The 20,433-nt window shown below is 37.0% G+C and overlaps 1 protein-coding gene across 2 annotated transcripts in view; it reads left to right on the top strand.

Moving 5' to 3' along the window:
• Positions 1 to 20,433, top strand: part of LOC132904734 (titin) — a 239,841-nt gene that overhangs the window by 121,650 nt on the left and 97,758 nt on the right. For both annotated transcript variants that reach the window (XM_060955452.1, XM_060955451.1), the window contains 21 exons: positions 1,844 to 1,886; positions 2,510 to 2,784; positions 3,317 to 3,531; positions 3,702 to 3,923; positions 4,759 to 5,096; positions 6,295 to 6,643; positions 6,995 to 7,233; positions 7,491 to 7,720; positions 7,926 to 8,069; positions 8,191 to 8,448; positions 8,663 to 8,806; positions 8,901 to 9,173; positions 9,764 to 10,309; positions 10,952 to 11,429; positions 13,171 to 13,751; positions 14,310 to 14,852; positions 15,733 to 15,987; positions 16,397 to 16,540; positions 17,628 to 18,029; positions 18,972 to 19,373; positions 19,956 to 20,175. In XM_060955452.1, coding sequence (XP_060811435.1) covers positions 1,844 to 1,886; positions 2,510 to 2,784; positions 3,317 to 3,531; positions 3,702 to 3,923; positions 4,759 to 5,096; positions 6,295 to 6,643; positions 6,995 to 7,233; positions 7,491 to 7,720; positions 7,926 to 8,069; positions 8,191 to 8,448; positions 8,663 to 8,806; positions 8,901 to 9,173; positions 9,764 to 10,309; positions 10,952 to 11,429; positions 13,171 to 13,751; positions 14,310 to 14,852; positions 15,733 to 15,987; positions 16,397 to 16,540; positions 17,628 to 18,029; positions 18,972 to 19,373; positions 19,956 to 20,175 — 6,301 coding nt within the window. The remainder of the gene's footprint in view (positions 1 to 1,843; positions 1,887 to 2,509; positions 2,785 to 3,316; positions 3,532 to 3,701; positions 3,924 to 4,758; positions 5,097 to 6,294; positions 6,644 to 6,994; positions 7,234 to 7,490; positions 7,721 to 7,925; positions 8,070 to 8,190; positions 8,449 to 8,662; positions 8,807 to 8,900; positions 9,174 to 9,763; positions 10,310 to 10,951; positions 11,430 to 13,170; positions 13,752 to 14,309; positions 14,853 to 15,732; positions 15,988 to 16,396; positions 16,541 to 17,627; positions 18,030 to 18,971; positions 19,374 to 19,955; positions 20,176 to 20,433) is intronic.

The following is a 20,433-nucleotide window of genomic DNA, read 5'->3' as shown; positions in this document are numbered from 1 at the left end:
GCTTAAACATGGTTCGAATTTCTGAACGATCGCGTCACCGCTTCTAGAATCCACTCGGGTGCTTTAACCGTGATAACGAAAGTGGTTTAAGCGGCGGTCGTCGAGATTGTTGTCGGAAGTTTATTTTCGTCGCGTTCCCGTCTAGCTGCTGTCAATTAATTTCCTGTAGCTGGCGCCCGTTTAATCGTCGGACGCGTTGCCCGCGTAATTTCGATCGAAAGAGTCCTTTAGTTCGTGAGAGTTGAACGATGCTGCTTAGTAAAAAGAGAACACGCGAAATTACGAGGTCAGAAAAGCGATCCTTTATTTTTCCTCGCGCGTTTGCTGGTGAAATGGCGCAGATGTTGCCGATGATTCAGACGCTTTCCAGCTCGTGGAACGATGAAATTACTTAATCCAGGAATTGGCGAACGAATAACTAACAGTGTGTCATAACGACGGTTGTATACGAAACGGTTTCGTGTTATAAATTCGGATTTTTAGTGGCAACCGTTAGAGAAATTTTACGTTGCACGGATATAAAGTATTTTTATGTGAAAAAGTAGGATGTGAAGTTGGAAGATATCGAATTTTATGCTGCTAACTGATTTCTTTCGATAGTACCATTTTTTTATGTACGATGCCTTTTCCATGTCGATTTATTATAACAATATTCTTCAACAGATTTTATTGTTTTATTACGTCGAAGAATTAAGCAGATTTAATCCTGTATAGACAGACTGGAAAACTTTAATCTTCAATTTCTCTCCTTTCAAGTTTTACTTTTCTCCAAGAAAGATTAAAACGTTTGTCTTAAGACGATGTAGGTTTTCCTATATCGAAGAATTAAGAAAATTTGACCTCCCGTAAAAAGATCGAGACTCCGTTCTCGAGTTCTTTCTCTCTGGGCTTTTACTTTTATTGAGAAGAGTTAAAAGAGCTGGACACGTTATGATATACAGGTTATATAATACAGACATTGATGTGTACAACAGAATTTAGATTTTTTTAGATTTTCTGGATATTCAGAAAATCAAAGAAACTACGCTTAAAAGTAATTATTTCATCTTGCCTATAGAGGACTAAAGTTATTTATCTTTATGATTTTCAAAATAACGTTTCTATCTAATTTTGTCGAGTTTAGCTGATTCAACTGTAACTGGATAGATTTGTGGAGAATTCTAAAAATTCCATAAGAAATACCGTTACATTCGATGGCAACACTTCAACAAATATTTGTACCTATCTCGCGTGACACAATTAGAAATTTGAAGAAACATCGAATCATTTAAAATAAAAGATATGACGATAAAGGTGTTATATTATTCGCATTGTTCCAAAAATTACTCGCTTGAGAAAAGTTGAACGCGAAATGTCAAAAATAATGTAAATACGTTCACGGGTCACAAGTATTTCGCGTCAACGGGGCCCCGTGCTTAATTAGCAAATTGACTTAATTGCACCGAGTTTCAGTGTAGATAAGTGTGTAAAAAAGGTGCACGGTCGGCATTGCGCGTGACGGCGACAGAGAAGAAAACGGCGTCAACGCAACGGTTCGTTTCCTCGACTCGTTCTGGCCCAGTTAGGGGGAACGAGAGGAAATGTAGCAGTAACAAGCATCCCATAAACAGAAATAAAAGTGACCAACGTGGAGAAAAACTAGGCGAAAGCTTCGTAATGCATTTTTCTTTCGTTCGAACGATCGAGGACGAGATTATTTAACGACGTATACGTAGGAAAGAAAATTGAAAATAAAACCGCTGTTTATAAAATCGATCGAATTAACGTTAACATTATGTCAACCTTTTATTTTTACGTGAAGATGTACGCAGGATTCATATCTTGTTTCTTTTGTTGTTTATAGTTCAAGGGGAGATTGTGATGCAGACGACGCCCACGGTACCAACGTGAGTATTTTCCCATTTATTTGAAAAAATATTTCTCCTTCCTTTGAGAAATCACTTCGTGCTATTTCACTTAGGATATTTGAGAATTATCGACAATTGATTTTAAGAATTGTAAAAGATTCGGATAATTAAATGGGAATTATCCCATTTCGAGTAAATTGAATTGTTTGTGTAGATTTATGTGATTTTCTAATTTCTTTATGGTTACTAAAAGCTTGAAAATATTCGAAATTTTAAAGGAAATTCTAAAAATTAAATACCAATCGATATCTCTATTATATTGTCCGAAGAGTGTCTTTCTTTCGCAAACCTGTTTTTTACAACAATTCAAACAATTGTGGAATGTTTATCTCAACAGAAGAAAATGGATCGTACGTAATTCGACAAAATAATGTAAAACAAAAAACCTTGTGTCTATTATTTTCTCATAAAACGAAAGAAACTTTTCGGACAACCTGATATAACGCAATTATCGTTCAAGTCAAATGTTTGAAGTCTTCAGAAATGAAAATAAACTCCATTTATTTTTACCAGAATTTACCAGAATTTCATTTAATGTTACACGACAATTAATCGACATAGAATTTAAATTAAAATTAAATCTCTCATAATCCTCGTTACAGATTTACCGGCAGACCCGGCGATCCATCGCCGCCGGTCTTCGAACAGATCTTTAAGAACGCCAGATTCGCGCAGGGTGGAAACGCGATTTTCGAGGGACGTGTCCGAGGAAATCCAAAGCCCACGGTATCCTGGACGCACAAAGGTGCGCCGTTGTTGGAATCATGGAAAATTCGAATGTCTTACGACGAGAAGACCGGAGCGGTCACGCTTCAAATTAACCAAATTGGTCCTGGGGACGAGGGTGAATACACGTGCAGTGCTAAAAATCAATACGGTAAGGCTGTTTCTCAAATATCTTCAACGTACAATTCTATTCTAGCCGATGTATAGCTCGTGGTAGTATTAAAAAATCAGTGTTCCAATTAATGAAAGAGTTTCACGTGTTCTTTTCCACTAGAGTGCTTGTTAAATTATTTCGAAATATAGATACGTAGACTAAAACTGGATAGAATTAAATTGCCATTTCGTACTGAGGAGAGTTTTACCTCGGTTATATAGTAGATCGCAATCATAAACGTTTATTAGAGTTTTATAATTGAAACTTTCATTACGTATGCCGAGTGCAAGTCTATAAAAACAAACATTCCATTAAGTTCTGCTTTTATCCGTGAATAAGAAGATACTTTCTATGATTACATGATTTATATTAAGATTTTCTATGCCGCTTGGAGTTGGCCAGTGATACGCATTAACTCTTCATTCTACGAATAAATGAATATAAAAATATTCTTTGAGAAATTATTCATTGAATAAATAGAAATGAAATTGAAATATTATAACACCGTATTTTTCTTTTCTTTTTTTAGGCGAAGCAATCTGCTCCGTTTACATTCAACCAGAAGGATTTGGACCTCCACAACAACAACAGATGGGTTTCAGGAAGGAATATTCTCAGACCTTCCAGTCCACCGAACAGAAGTCTCAAACAGGAACACAAAGCGTTCAACAACGTAGTTATCAACAAACGATCGATAAACGAAGCTACGTTAACGGAACTTCCATCAGCAGCGAAGATTTCAAGGTTGCTATTTTATCCATTTATTCAAGGACAGATATATATATATACGAAGAAATATAAGAACAACAAAAAAAAGCATAAGAAACAAATATACATATAGAAGAAATTTATCTCTTGGGAACTTTTTTTTGATTTATGGTTGAACGAAAAATAATAGTATGACTAATTTGCAGGTGGACACTTTCGAATACAGACTGCTGCGGGAAACGGAGTTTCGAGAGTCGATTACTCGTCGTTTCGTGGGCGAATCCGACGTGCAGATTTCGACGGTGGTAGATCGTAGTCTGGGACCGGTTGCACCTCCGCAAATCACGCAGAAGCCCAGAAACTCGAAGCTTGTCGAGGGATCCGATGCCGTTTTCACTGCGAAGATCTCGGGAAATCCGAAACCAAGAGTAAGCTGATGACGTTTTTAATTTGTTCGCGTCTTTGAATTTTTCGTTATTTAATATTTGAGATGTGGTATATTTCTCTAAAGATTTTAATTTAGGAGACTTGATTTCTCTAAAGAACAGAACGAAAAGACGTGTGTATTTCGATAGATTTCGAATGAAATCGAAGAACAAAGAGAAAAACTAAACCATCGTAAGAAATAAGAGAATGGAAAGACACGAGTCAGCAGAGGATGTTTATGCGTTTATGGCAAACTCAAATGTGCAAAAATATACGGAATGCACGTAACATGCAAAAATGTACAGAACGTTTCATTATAATAGCAAGTCTTCATTCAGGTTTTCTTTCTTTAGCTTACGAATAAAATAATAATCATAATTTAATTTTATGATATTATTATAATTTTACTATAACATTTAAAGAATCAAACAATTAATTTTAATTTCTTGGCTTATTCTCGCGATATGAATTTGCATAAACGTCTTCGATCTATTTAGAAAATTATAAAGAACAATGTTGTTTAAATATATTTATTAAAATAATTCTCTATGCAATTCCACTTTTTATTTCAATTAACTTGGTTCAAAAACGGTCAGAGAATCCGCGAATCACAACGCGTGGAAATAAGCCACTCGAATCATAATTTAGTTTTACGATATTATTATAATTTCACTATAACATTTAAAGAATCAAACAGTTAATTTTAATTTCTTCGCTTATTCTCGCGATATGAATTTGCATAAACGTCTTCGATCTATTTAGAAAATTATAAAGAACGACGTTGCTTAAATACATTTATTAAAATAATTTTCTAAGCAATTCCACTTTTTATTTCAGTTAACTTGGTTCAAAAACGGTCAGAGGATCCGCGAATCACAACGCGTGGAAATGAGCCACTCGAATCAGCAAGCTACCTTGAGGATCAGAGTCGCCCTGCCGGAAGACAGTGGCCATTATACTTTGCTCTCGGAAAATCCTCAGGGTTGCACCGTCAGCTCTGCATATCTGGCGATTGAATCCAGCGATCAAGTAGATCAGGCCTATCAAGCTCCAAGAGAAACGATCAAAACTCAGCAAGTTGAAACAACTGGCGAGTCCGACTCTGGAAAAGTATTGCCGCCGAATTTCGTTCGCACGTGCACCGATCGCGATGCCACCGAAGGAAAAATGACCAGGTACATAATTATTTTTAATTACATTAATTATTTTTTAGAATTTAAAAAATCTTACAACAATGGTAGGAAAATATGTGTCTTCAATATTCGTGCTATGTATACTTGCTGTTCTATCGACCAGTCGCGGGGAGACGCGATCGCTAGGAAGCGCGTCAACGGGAGTCGTAAATTCCCGTTACGATTTCACAATCGACGCCACGAACAGATCGATTATCAGATCAGATTGAATTAGTATAACGCTTGGTTAACAATTCAAAGATAGTATATATTTGCAACAACTTTGTAAAGAGGATAGTTACGCTGGTGCATAAGGTATAAGTTAAGTAGGTAGATGATTGAAGGGCGAAAACCCGGTAAAGAGACGTTGACTGTTCTAAAGTCGATGAACCAGTCAGGAGACGTCGACTAATCTGTAGTCGGATCCAGTGAAGTCCGGTGATGTTGTTGCAAAGGAAAACTCTTGCTCGCTGGAGATTGCCTCACCACTGGTCGCTTGCGGGTTGAATTCCCAATTTTTAACTGCTGGAGCTATAACCATAAGGAACCTCTCGACTCGAGGATGTTTTGTGCCATTTAACGGCCTTAACGATAAATCAGAAAGCCTCGTTCTATGACAGTCCCTTAGGATTATTGCGATCCAATTAATTGCGTTGAAGTAGCAAGTGGCAGCCTCGACCGAGGGATAGATTCCAGGCTACGCAAAGAATCACCGGACGAAACAGATTCTTTAGTCCGTTATCGTTATTACTTTCGGTTTTCCTACAACTTAAAAATCTTGCGGGGTGTGTGAAAATATGCTCCATAAAAATTGACACTTACTGTCTTTGTGTAATGTCTACTTTTCATTTAGCGTTGCGAGAAAAATGTTATCCATCTGACAGAAATTTAAAATCCTAAAAAGAACACAGAAGAATATTTCTACCATTGGTTAATTAACAATTGGACCAATATTTTATTATTTGCTAATAAATTTAAAAAAATTGCTGGCCAATTTTCTGTTATTAGTAGATAAAATATGGTACCAGTTATAAAATATAGCATTCTATAAAATAGGATAGTATTCATTATACTGCTCTATGTTACTCTATCTTTACCTACTTTCCACTTTTACATCGCCCTACCATTCCTCTCTACGTAGAGACAATTCTCAAAATGAAGAAATTAAGAATCACATGGAAGAATAACACGTGACTTTCAGGTTTGACTGTCGCGTAACCGGCCGTCCGTATCCCGAGGTGACATGGTACATAAACGGTCAACAAGTAGTCAACGACCTGACCCACAAGATCCTCGTGAACGAGTCTGGTAATAATTCATTGATGATCACGAACGTGAGCCGCGCGGACGCCGGCGTCGTGACCTGTGTCGCTAGGAACAAGGCTGGCGAAACCTCGTTCCAGTGTAACTTGAACGTGATCGAGAAAGAACAAGTTGTCGCGCCAAAATTCGTGGAACGATTCACAACGACGAATGTAAAAGAGGGAGAACCGGTTGTTTTTATGGCTCGTGCGGTTGGCACTCCTGTACCGCGTATCACCTGGCAGAAGGTGAGTTAATTAGCGTTTAAAAATTAACACACGCTGGTTTTCCTCGAAGATAAAATTCTTCATTCGAAAGCTACAATTCTTTGTCGATGTCGGTTTTAAAAGATGGTTCGATTAAATTGAAATAACAAATTCTAAAAAATCCTGACTTATTCTTAGAGATGAAACGAAAATTAAATTCGCCAGAAACCGAGCCTTTTTACATCTGTGGGCGAGGTTTCTTGCGATATTGTTTATGCTATGCTTTGAATAACAATGTCGAACGTCGAATGGACGTGAAAAAAAAAAATAAAAAATAAAAATGAGAGAATGGGAAGCGATAAAAATAAATTTTCTCGATATCTGTTAACATAGGATGGAGTGCCGATAACACCTGGACCGGATGTGCGTATTTCAACGGATGGTAGCGGAGCATCAACTTTAGATATACCCTACGCAAAAATGTCAGATGCCGCTTGGTACCAGTGCACGGCGCAGAATGTAGCTGGCTCTACCGCCACCCGAGCACGGCTCTTCGTGGAAACACCGAAAGGAGTAGCCCCCGAACCAAGACGCCTGAACTTACCCCGACCGACGAAAGTCATCGAACCAGAGTAAGTTTCTATTCTATTTGTATAAAGTTAATTGCTATTTAAACATCGTATTCGTTTATTTTCTAACACATTATGTTTAATAATAATATAATTATATGATATTGGATTTTGAAATCCAACGTTAAAATTTGACCAAACGAGATATTAAAATATTATAATTTTATTTTTATGCAAACCAAAGGAAATTGATGGTAGGGTTTTAATGAAATTTATATCTCGTTTATAAAGACTGGAGGTAATGATAAAATCGATTACAGACCAGCGCCTGGCCCCGAAGTGATTTATTTGAGACACGTGGAACGCGCCAAGCCATATTTGCCTCCACCCGAGGAAGATAGAGTTTATCCACCACCACGTTTCATCATACCATTGAAGGACGTCCATCAGATCGAGGGTGGACGAATTCACTTCGAGGCCAGAATCGAACCGGTGGGCGATCCCACCATGAGGGTAGAGTGGTACGTCAATGGACGAGCTCTTGATGCGAGTAAGTAACTTTCTTGAAATGCTAATGTAACGTTGCAGAGATCGTTCAATATTTCAATGTTTGAATCGTTGAATCCTCGTATGTTCGGAATTCCAAACTTTTAAATTTGTTAATCTTCAAATTTTTAAAACTTCAAAGTCTCGAACCTTTGAACTTGAAATCTTTCAGTTTATCAATTTTATCGTATCGTATCTATCGACTTTAGGTTCCCGTGCGACTTCTATCTTCCGATTTGGCTTCATCTCTCTCGACTTAATTAGCATCGTTCTTCAAGACAGCGGCGAATATTTATGCCGCGTCGTGAGTTCGACCGGAGTCGCCGAATCTCGAGCTACCCTCAGCGTGACACGTGAGTTTTCGTTATTTACTTAAATTTCCTATCTCTCTGTGTTCACGATCCGGAAGCTTCCAATGTTCTCTCGAGATCAGAAAATCGTGACAATGTTAAATAAAAAAAAATCTCATTGTAGCACGCGCAACAATCGAACAGGCTAGCCAACACCCCGACAGCCTTCAATATATTCAACAGCTCGAGGATTACAGCAAGTATCAAAGGCAGGAGAGTGTGGAGGAGATCTCTTCACAGCGGCCGGCCTTCATCCGACCACTCCAGGATCTAGGAGAGCTACAGGAAGGTCGTAACGCTCATTTTGAAGCGCAACTGACACCTGTAAGCGATCCCACGATGAAAGTGGAGTGGTACAAGGATGGCAGGCCAATCACAGCTAGTAAGTACATTTCCAATGTATCCAAATTATTAACGACACCAGGATTTCTAGGTTACTTTTAATAATTAACAGTTTATTATTTAATACAATATAATTAATTATTAAGAATATTTACATAAATTCTGTTTATCTGTCTTTTCGTTATTTCTCACGTTTTCTCTTTTTACAAATTTTATCGACGATCAAGATTTTAACGAATAATAATTATACCTAGGCTCAAGAATCACAACCATCTTCAACTTCGGGTACGTCTCGCTCAATATATTGCACCTACGAGCTGAAGATGCCGGTTCTTATACTGTCAGAGCTGTGAACCGCTTGGGAGAGGCCGTCAGCTCCGCGTCTCTTCGTGTCTTTGGTAAATGTCGTGAAATAACATCGTCTCTATATGTTGAATAATAGTATTTGAAAGAATATTTAATTACGTTGTACGTGTTATTGGATCATTGCAGCACGCACAAGCGTGACTACTGATCTGGGAATCCCCGAGCAACAAAGGTATATCGAGGCTGCCGAGGAATTGGAAGCCTATCAACAGGCTATGCACCAGAAATACGTACAGCAACAGCCTGAACCGACTAGCCCACCGGAATTCAAATCTCCTATCAAGGATCAAAACAACATACGAGAAGGCGGATTTGCTCATTTCGAAGCACGTCTAGAACCAGTCGGCGATTCTGATTTGAGAGTCGAATGGCTCAAGGACGGACGCCCTGTAGAAGCAAGTAAGTAGGATCTTTTTCCGTATTCTGTTGCATCGCGTACTCAAAGTATGCTGCATATTGTAATTTAATAAATCCTTTATACTCATATACATGATATTTGGAGTTATAGAATTTTTAGATCATAGAATGGAAAAGCATCAATCAGAATCTAAGATTGTGAGATTGTAAAATTAAAAATCTTACGATCTTTCGATGCTAAAAATTGAAGATTCTGAAATTGGTAAAGCAATGAAATTTTAGGACCATTTTAGGTTAAAATATCGTAGTTCTGAAATGTTAAGATGTAAGATTCGTGTCGTTTCAAAGAGAAAAATAATTACAAAGTTACAAATTACAAAATCGTGGAATTCTATAATCCCAAAATTTTCAATCCCAAAAGTCTGGAATTGTAGAATTTTACGACAGAAATTGAACTAAAATTCTATAACTCCAAAATTCTAAGACCTTGAAATCCCTCCAAATGTATGTTCTGAATTTTCATGCAAAATTCCAATATAGAATTTTCAAATTCCAAAACTCTCCAATGCCAAGTGTCAAGAAATCCAACATCTCGGTAATTTCAATCACGCGAACGCAAATTTTTCCTTCAGGTTCACGGATCACGACATTCTTCAACTTCGGTTACGTTGCGTTGACCATCAAATACGTAACGATTCACGACGTTGGTATATACACTTGCCGCGCATACAACCGTGTCGGTGAAGCACATACAACCGCTCAGCTGAGCGTCATCAGCAAGAACGATGTCATCTATGACAGTCAACATCCGACCGGACTTCAGAAGATTCAAACTTTGGAAGATTCCAGCAGATATTCGCGACAGGTTCAAGAAGAAACACAAGTAACTCAAGCGCCACGATTTTTGGGCAACCTGAAGGGTACCAACAAGATCGTTGAAGGTCAACGTGCTCATTTCGAGGCTCGTGTGGAACCTCAGAGCGATTTAACTATGACGATCGAATGGTACCACAATGGAAAATCTATCACTGCAGCAAATAGAATTCAAATGTATCACGACTTTGGATACGTGGCTATAGATATTCTTCAGGTTAGACCCGAAGACGCTGGTACATACACCGTGGTCGCTAGAAATGCTCTTGGAGAAGCTAAATTGTCCGCCACGATGGTCGTGGAGAGTAAGTTTTTGAAATTTCGTTATATATAGGAGTATCGTGAGAAACAGTAAGCAGGTCAATGTAGATAAGTGTTAAAAATCGTCGTTCTGCAGCGTGTTTATAAATATTCATACATTTACGATAAAATGGACGCATATTCGTTCTAGTTATGTTTTAATGAGATTTTTCAATTCTTTGATGAAATAGTATCTTCGGTTTAGTTATGCTTAGGTATATTTAGAGTCGCTTGAAGTCTTCTTTCGATGTGTATTATATAATTACCTATTGTTTTATTTTATTTTATTAAATAAACTACCTCTAAACAATTTATTCTTATAGACAATTTTGTTCTTTCTTCGCGAAGATAATAAAATAGTTCTATCGCAGTCTCGAATTTCCAACAACTTTTATCTTGAATTTCGGAAAACAATTGAAACAGGGAATTACTTTATAGTACTTAAAAAAAGTATCAAAATTTATATAAAATTTCCAACGTTAAATTTTATAATATTAGTCATAGATTTATACAATAGTATCGTAGAATATTAGATATAGCATATATAGCAGAAGTATAGAATGTTAAATGCAATATATAGTAGAACTATATAGTATCAAATATATATTCTACCAAACCATAATATAATCTTATTTTTTTAATAATAGCACGCTCAAGCGTCGATACCAGCAGTATGCATCGCACTTCCTACGAGAAGACTCAGCGTCTCGAAGAATCGAAATTCGTCGAGCCTCAATATCACATCGAGGAAATTTCAAAATCAAAGCCAATATTCGTGCAGCCATTGAGCGATCCTAAACCTGTGAGCGAGGGCAAGAACATTCATTTGGAATGCCGTTTGGAACCTATGGGCGATCCAACGATGAGAGTCGAATGGTTCCAAAATGGTCGTCCAGTTACCGTTGGCTCCAGATTTAGAACTTACTACGATTTTGGTTTCGTCGCTTTGGACATCGTGCATTCGACTATCCTCGACTCTGGCGAATATACTGTCAGAGCTACCAATCATCTTGGCACTGCACATACCTCAGCCTGCGTCAGAGTAATCGGAAAGTCCGATGTTGTTACCGAAACTCAGCACGAGCAATCGCTCGAACAGATTCAAATGCTGGAAGATTCATCCAGGTTTGTAATATTTTATGGAATTTATAGTAGAACTATAAAATGAGGTATGGAATTTCTGCTTTTAAGAGCGCTAAAAATATGTAGATATTTTTGGCGAATTTAACGTTCTCTTTCAATGGGACGAAGATACGTCTGTATATATACGAATGTTTATTTATTTTCGTCCTAACAGTTTAAATATAATTTAGTCCATCTGTATTGGTATATTTAAATTTGTATTATGTGTAGATAGAAGTTAGGTTAGCGTTAAGAGCATCACAAGACCAAAATCTATGCGAAGATTTCTAGAAAGCGATTTGGTCGAACATCAATTGGAAATTCAAACTTCTTCCCTTTTCTAGACTCGAATACTTTTTACGAGAAGTTAAACTGAATTTTTAGATTTACTTTAAATTTCATTTAGTTTCAATGCTTACGTGCTTCTACAATTCCTTACTTTCTAATAAAACAATATCAAATAGTCTTCTTTCGTTGAACAATCGAATTGGGTCTCAGATTTGAATTCTAAAAAATGTGTATTACACGAGTTTTTTTTTTTATTTTATTTTGGTTTTTTACAATTTGTCCTTATGGACATTTGGTAAAGTGTTATATCTTATTGGTGAAAAAAAATAAAATAAAAATAAATATAGCATGCGGGTGGCTACCCCCAGCGAGGTGCCAGCTTCGTTTTTTCTAAGTTATATCTTTTATGATGTATTACACGAGTGGCTCGGAAAACATACTACTCAACTCTATAAATTGAAAGCTAATTTACGATTATTTCTAAAAACTTCCTTCGACGTACGTAAACCCATGGAAATTACTTACACATTTCTTAAGGTGTTGACAGTGTTACGACCGTTCGCGGAGAGACGCGATCGCGAGAAGGCACGTCAACGAAAGTCGTAAATTCCCGTTGCGATTAAACAATCGACGCCACGAACTGATCGATCCCCTTATTTCTGTTACGATAATAGGGGTGGTTAAGTTGACTATACGCTGTGTTAATATGTATATAATATCGTTTATTCCAGCAGTTTTGTAAAGATGAATAGTTACACTGATGCGTCGGTACAAGATAAGTAAGAAACCCGTCACAGACGTTTTGACTGCTACAACGACGTGAAAGAAGTAGTACTTTGATTTAAGGGTAGAACTCGTTACAGACTTGTTGACTGTTCTAACGACGAAAAGAAAGTGACGATGCTGTGTCGGAGAGCTAGAGAAGGGTGTGTCTAGCGCACGAGACCATCGGATTTGTTAATGACATTTTTGGTCGGAAAAGTGAGGGTAATAGACATTGTTTCTGATTGGCTATTAAGACTGTTGGCGGACTAGGAAGGGTCTTAGCCGCCCTCGATAGAAAGTTGGTAGTAGGAAGCATCCCACGTGTGAAAAACTAACTTTCACGTGTTTTCCCGAAACAAACCATAAACCTTAGAAAACGCTTTCGTAAAAAGATCTTTGTTCGATCTGAAAGACTTTAGCTAAAATTTTCTGAGATTTATGGTCGGTCCTTGAGAATCTTGAGGGTACGCAGTAAGGATGTGCGGACATCTGGCTGCCATCCTGCCCTCGGTGTGTGGCCTGGTCTAGGTAGAGAGTCGGCCGACGTAACAAACAGTAATTACGTTTGTGGGCGATAAAATTTCGAAATTCGCAAAAGCAGAATTACCGAGTATCAAGTATCAAGTATACTACGATATAAAGCCTTTATTATTGTCATGATAGTCATATAAACTTATGTTTCAACGCGCAGATATCGCAAGACCCAGCAAGAAGAAGTGACAGTGATGCAGCCCCCGCAGTTCACTCGTCCTCTGCACAACATCGAAACGGTGGAACTGACCAACGTTCACCTCGAGTGTCGTCTTCAGCCAGTTGGCGATGCCAGCATGAAAGTGGAATGGTTCGTCAATGGCAGACCAGTGAAGACTGGCCACAGATTCAGACCATCTTACGAATTCGACTACGTCGCCCTTGACATCTTGGGCGTTTATCCTGAAGATTCAGGCGTGTACACCTGCCAAGCTAGAAATCAACTGGGAGAAGCCGTCACTTCCTGTTCAGTGAGAGTACACGCCAAGAAAGATTTACTCCTGGAGTCTCAACATCCTGAAGGTTTGGAAAGAATACAATACCTGGAAGATGCTTCCAGATACAAGAGACAGGAACTGGTTGACGAAGTGGTCAATGTTAAGCCGAGATTCATCACGGCTCCGAAAAATCAAGAGAATCTTCGTGAAGGACAACACGCTCATTTCGAGTGCAAACTGGAACCTGTAACGGACTCCAACTTGAAAGTTGAATGGTTCAAGAACGGTCGTCCGGTTACAATAGGTAAATGAAGTTTCTTAATAATATTTTAAGCAGTGAAATTTTAAGATTTTGAATTTGTAGATGGACTTCATAGAAATATTAGTCTACGTTTATCAATGATCTAAACGCTTGATGACCTGTAAGAATTTAGAGGTAGAAACTAGCCATTGCACCTACCAAATTACATATATTTGTGTTGATAACTAAGTTTTTTTTTTATTTTATTTTGGTTTTTACAATTTGTTCTGAAGGACATTTGGTAAAGTGTTATATCTCATTGGTAAATAAAAAAAATAAAATAAAATAAATATAGCACGTGGGTGGCTACCCTCAGCGGGATGCCAGCTTCGTGTTTTCTAAGTTATATCTTTTATGACGGTAACTAGGTGATTGCGGATTTTGTCATTAGATGGTATTGACAAAATCCTCAATCACTTAGTTGCCAACCCAATGGATCCAAACTTTCGCGGACAGCAGCAGAGTAGTGTCGGACTCTTTATCAAATTCTGCGATAAAAAGAATGTTTTTCTTCTTATATTCTTATTTTTTCTAACTCAAGATATAATTTCTTAATTTTAGGACACCGATTCCGTCCAATCCACGATTTTGGCTACGTTGCTCTGGATGTAATCGACCTAATCGCCGAGGACTCGGGTACCTACACGTGTCGCGCTGTCAATCTGGTTGGCAGCGACGAAGTGTCTTGTACTCTAACTTGTCGATCAACCGCACAAGTTCTGACAGACACTCAAAACGAGATTGGCCTGGAACAAATTCATTACCTCGAAGATAGATCGAGATACCAACGCCGAGAAGATATCGAGGAAACAACCACTCAAGCTCCAATTTTCACCACCTCCTTGAACAACGTGGAGATCAAAGAAGGTCAAAGAGCACACTTCGAGTGCAGATTGATCCCTGTGTCTGATGTAACGATGAAAGTCGAATGGTTCCATAATAATAAGCCTGTGAAAGCTGGCTCAAGATTCGTCGAGACTAATAGCTTTGGTTTCGTGGCCTTGGATATCATGTACGCCTATCCTGAAGACTCTGGTACTTACACCTGCCGAGCGAAGAATATCATAGGAGAGGCGATTACATCTGCAACTGCAGTTGTGCACTGTAAGTCCCCCCTTCTTTCTTTGTTAGCTTTTGATTTTGAAATGCTTCGTTGAAGTTAATAAAATGTATATGAATTCTTTATGATTTTATAATTTTATCATAAAAAAATAAAAAAGTTTAAATGTATTTTAATAATATTATGACGTAAAATTTACAGTATTTTCTTTATAATTCTTTATAATTTTATAATTTTATCATAAAAAAATAAAGAAGTTTAAATGTATTTTAATAATATTATGATGTAAAATTTATAGTATTAAATTAGAAAATTTAGTATTTAATTTATACTAATTATTTAATTAGTTAATCAATTTAGAATTTACTTAAACTACTAATAAACATTAGTAGTATATAAAATTTAAATTAGGAAATTTACGTAATTTATCTTATGGAATTTGCGTGATGATGATTTAAATATGGAACGTGAATTAGAAATCACGGAATTTGGAAAAATTTATATTTATAAGTCAAGTGCGTGAAAAATTTTGCAGTATATAAATTTTTTTTTTTACAAAATTCTATCGGTGGTAACTTTAAAAAATAAATTTTCAAAAGAAGATCTAATTATTAAAATTAAAGTAACTGCAATGGATTTGAACTTTGGGACACTTTTATGAAAAACAGAAAGTCAGATAAATATATAAAATAGTCATGAAGCACAAAAACATATACCTAGTCACGTAGAGACCACTTCATATAACTCAAGAATATTTATCCGCTATAATGCGAAATATGCTTAAATTAAACAAATAAGTCATATATATGTTAATAAATCTCAAGAAATTAATGAAATAAAAGATTTGATAACGTGTTGCTTTTACTCGAACTTTTTACCTGACGTTCGTAACTGAGGTATTCATTTTCTTATTTTACCGCACAGCGAAAAAGTCAATTTACACGGAAAGCCAAAATGAAGAGACACTTCAACGTCTTCATTACTTGGAGGATACCTCGAGATACCAACGTAAAACTACGACCGAGGAAATCGTTACTCAAGCACCAGTTTTCACGATGCCGATCAAGGACCTGAAAGTCGCTGAAAATCAAGCGGCTCATTTCGAAGCTCGAGTGATACCTGTTGGCGATTCAAAGCTCAAAGTCGAATGGCTGCGAAATGGAGTTCCGATAGCAGCTTGTAAGTTACGTTCCAACGTATTATAATTTCAAAATTCATTTTTCCACGCGTATTCTAATTTTGGCAGATACTTCAATTTTCTAACCCGACAATAAACGCAATAAACTGCAACGAATTAAATTGACAATTCTTCTCCGTGTTATCTCAAAATAAATTTTAGAATATTAATCCCGCAATACATTTTCCCTGCATATTCCAATTTCGAAAGATCTTTTAAAGTTTTTAATTTACAATAAGTTACATTGCAATAGATGAAATTGATAATTACTTATTTTTCTATACCTTAAAAATTTCGTTAAAAATTCCTAATTTTTGCTTTGCTTTACTTTATTAAGATTTAAATTACATCCGAATTTCACTCAAACAATGAATCTATCGTAAATGAAATAAATTACTATTTTTTCTATAGCCAATCGCGTGACAACGATGCACGATTTCGGATACGTCGCTCTAAACATGAAATACGTGAACCCTGAAGACTCAGGTACCTACACTTGCCGTGCAGTAAATGATCTTGGAGAGGCTGTAACATCAGCGACACTTTTCGTCCAGTGTGAGTATAGATTGTGCGCAGAACAGAAAATCATTTTGAAAATGAGGCTTCGATTTCGGTACCGCTTCTCATAAGCTATAATGTAGCTTTCAAAACGTGTAGAAGCAGCTGCTTACACGTAGATATTTTTGTATTTTTGTGTGTAGCGATTTTTCCTACTTTTTCTTTTTCTTTTTTTTTTTTTTTTTTTTTTTGGTGAAGTGTTGGTAGAACTTTTTTGGACGCTTCCATGAATATACTTTTTTGTACTACGAAATTCGCGAAGAAATGCAGAAGAAGATCTTTTATTCTTGGCCGCAGCTGAGTTTTCTTAACAATTATTTCACATACATCATCGTTGATCACACATTGGGATTATAATTTTTATAGACGTTTCGTATCGATCACGTACAAAACATTTTTTAATATAGTACCTTGCTTTTTTACTGACTCGTATCTTATATCTTCATATTTTATACCAAATATTTAATATCTTTCGAAATATTTTATTAAGATGAAACTATGACTGAACAATGATTAGTTAGAGTTGATCTTTTTGCTACGAAAAATTCACTTCAACTATACTTTACTATAATAAATAAATAAACAGTAGTTCTTAACAACACTTTCCAATACATTTCAAGTTTCATTCTACATATTACGTTTCTATGCAATTTTCTAAAATACCTAAATAGAAATCTATTTCCCTCCGTGCAGTATATTCTCATATACCTCGATTTTAATTTCCCTGGCGCAAATTTATACCATGTTAATGATCAATAATTCCGTTAAACGTGAATTATGTACATCAACGATCGAACAAACAATTCCATCAAAGATGTTGTCACTCTCAAACAAAGTCAAACAAATTCAGACTCAGTAGCAAAGGGATTAATCCTCCCATCGAAATCAAACATCAGCCTACATTACACCAAAGACGATCCAACGCCCGATATAACATCCACCGCAAAAAAGTCGTCCTAAAAAATGAAAAAAAAGAAAGAAACACTAAAAGTATCCATAGCTCATTTTCACCTCGATCGAACATGTCACCGCTATTCACGACACGTGTACAACGACACACTGACAAACCTATTCCCGAACACAGCCAAGGCGGCCCTGCAATTCGAGTCGCAGCACGAGAGCGCGTTGTCGAAGATCCAGGCGCTGGAGGACACCAGCAGGTATCAACGACGCGAAGAAGAAGAGATCGTGGTAAAGGAGAAACCATCGTTCACGGTCCAACTAAACGGACCTACCAGTTTGGTCGAGGGACAAAGCGCACACTATGAGTGCCGTATCGAACCCTATCCCGATCCAACTATGAAGGTGGAATGGTTCCACAATGGAAAACCATTATCCACCGGTCACAGGTACAGAACGACTTGTGACTTTGGATTCGCTGCGTTGGACGTGCTCACGGTATATGCTGAAGATTCTGGCACCTATACCTGCCAGGCCACCAATAGACTGGGATCGGCGAAGAGCTCGATTAATCTTGACGTGAAATGTAAGTAATCGAGGGTGAAACAGAGACGAGGATCTCCCTCGAGGATTTTCCATGCTGTGTAAGTCGAGGGTGGCGGGGTAGAAGTATCGTGATCGTTTCTTAAATTAATTTACCGTTACTGCAAGTTAATATCGGTATGGTAATATGCGATAATGTACATTAATGTGATCGTATAGAAATTATTCGATGTCGATTAAGGGTTGTCGCTTCAGCGGAGGAGGAGGATTTATACGATTCTTATCCTTCGTGAGGAACATTGAAAAAATCTTTTTTTATTTGCTTCTGCTTCAAAGATGCCTGGAAAAGGTGTTAAATCGTTGAAAAATACAAAAGAAAAAATAGTATAGTCACGAATATAGATAACAATAATGTTGAAACTGTATCGAAGGTGTTAAGAACGAGCTGAAATTATATCGTAGTAAACGATTATCATATTCTGTATACAGAAAGTTTTAAAGGTACTTGTTCTCCGACTAAAAGTATTTTTAACAGCTTTCTCGAACCTTCAAAAATATTCCTGACTTTCAAAGTGATTTATAAAACGAATAACTATGAAGTTACAATGGAAAGAGCGATACTTCTACGAACGCCCACGTTGAAATCACGCACGGGGACAGCAGGTGGATGTAACCAAGCACTTTGTGTAACACCCTGTAGACACCCTGTTTTTCCAACGCTTCTAGTTCTTCGTCGCTTAAATACGTAGTTCCGCTTTTGTAAATTGTACACACAGTGAATTACCACCCTTTTCTGGATGTTTCATCCTTGTTTTCTACCCATTGTTTTATATTTATTCTTTACTCGTTTACACCTCTTGTACATTTCTATGTCCACGAAAGACGAGAAAAGAACGATCTCTACGATTATTCTCGACCCTTCTGTCCTCCAAGCGAAATTAATATAAAAAAGGGAATGGGTAATTGCATAAATGCCACGTTGCAGCTCGCTCCTCGATTATTCGCGAAACTCAACACGAAAGTGCCCTGAAGAAAATACAGTACCTAGAAGACGACTCGCGTTATAAACGCGTAGATGAAGAGGACTTGATCATCGCTGAGAAACCGAAATTCGGTCGTCCATTGAAGAACATCGAACATCTTCCTGAAGGCAAAAGCGCCCATCTCGAGGCGACTCTAACGCCTGTCAACGATCCCACTATGGTGGTTGAATGGTACAGAGATGGCAGACCGATTCCTCAAGGACATAAATTCAAGACTACCTATGACTTTGGTTACGTGGCTCTCGATATTCTTTACGCCTATCCGGAAGACTCTGGAACTTACATGTGCAAGGCGAGGAACGCTGTTGGCGAGGCTGTTACCACTTGCGTCATCAGCGTTGACTGTAAGTGTTTAAAGATGTTTGGAACAAGCTTTTTGCGGATTAAACAATTTACGATATTGAGGGATAGTATTTTCTAAATTAACAAATTTAAGATATCGGGAGATAATATTTTGCGGATTGAGAAGTTTAGGATATTTGGGAATAGAATTTTATAGATTAAGAAATTTAAGAAATTGGAACATTGTTTTGCTGTTGTTGAGAATTTTGGAAATTAATGAGTGGTGTTTATAATTGAAAAATTTATATATCACGATGTGGTAGATTTAGAAAGCTAGCAAACAGTATTTGAAGATTGGAAAATATTTTACACTTTAAAAAACTTATGTGACAGTAGCCTTAGGATTTCTTTAGATTTTAGATTAATTTTCCATCGAGATAATAATATTATCTAGAGAATTTCTCTACAGATTTTTGTTACTATAGATGCAAATCTTAGGAATTACTAGACATTTGACAATCTCGAATATGGAACAAATGTTATAACCTTTCGACTTATATCAAAATTTACAAGTTGCTCGGTATTTGCGTAAAAATTCATTTGAAAAGAACGACGAATAAACAGCTGCCTATTCTTTCAAACAGCGAAACAAGGCCTATATTTGGACACGTTAGACGCTCAGCGTTTGCAGAAGATTCGCGAGCTAGAGACTGTAGAAGTGAAGCAAGAGATTGAAAAAGAGGTTGTACACCAGAAGCCTGTTTTCCTTACGCCATTGAACAACCTGGATCTAAAGGAGGGCGAACACGCTCACTTGGAATGCCGCGTCGAACCCATCAACGACCCAAATCTAAAGATAGAATGGTAACGAAATCGATCAATTAGAATTTATTGAATTTCATTAACGCGCAATGCAACTCTAATTAAATTTTAACTGCTGAATTTTATGCACTTCTGAAGCATCTAAAAAAGCAAAAATGTACAAAATCCACATAATATAAAAAATATTCTCCAAGCGAAGTGCTTGTTTAAATAACGTTTAATGAAAGAAATAAATCATTATGTAGATTGCATTTCATTTGACAGTATTAACAAAAGTATAGAATTGCATAAAAATCCAAA

This window comes from Bombus pascuorum, chromosome 2 (genome assembly GCF_905332965.1).
Source record: "Bombus pascuorum chromosome 2, iyBomPasc1.1, whole genome shotgun sequence".
Taxonomy (NCBI): domain Eukaryota; kingdom Metazoa; phylum Arthropoda; class Insecta; order Hymenoptera; family Apidae; genus Bombus; species Bombus pascuorum.
The sequence above is the reverse complement of the archived record's forward strand: the minus strand, read 5'-3'. Positions and strand labels throughout refer to the sequence as shown.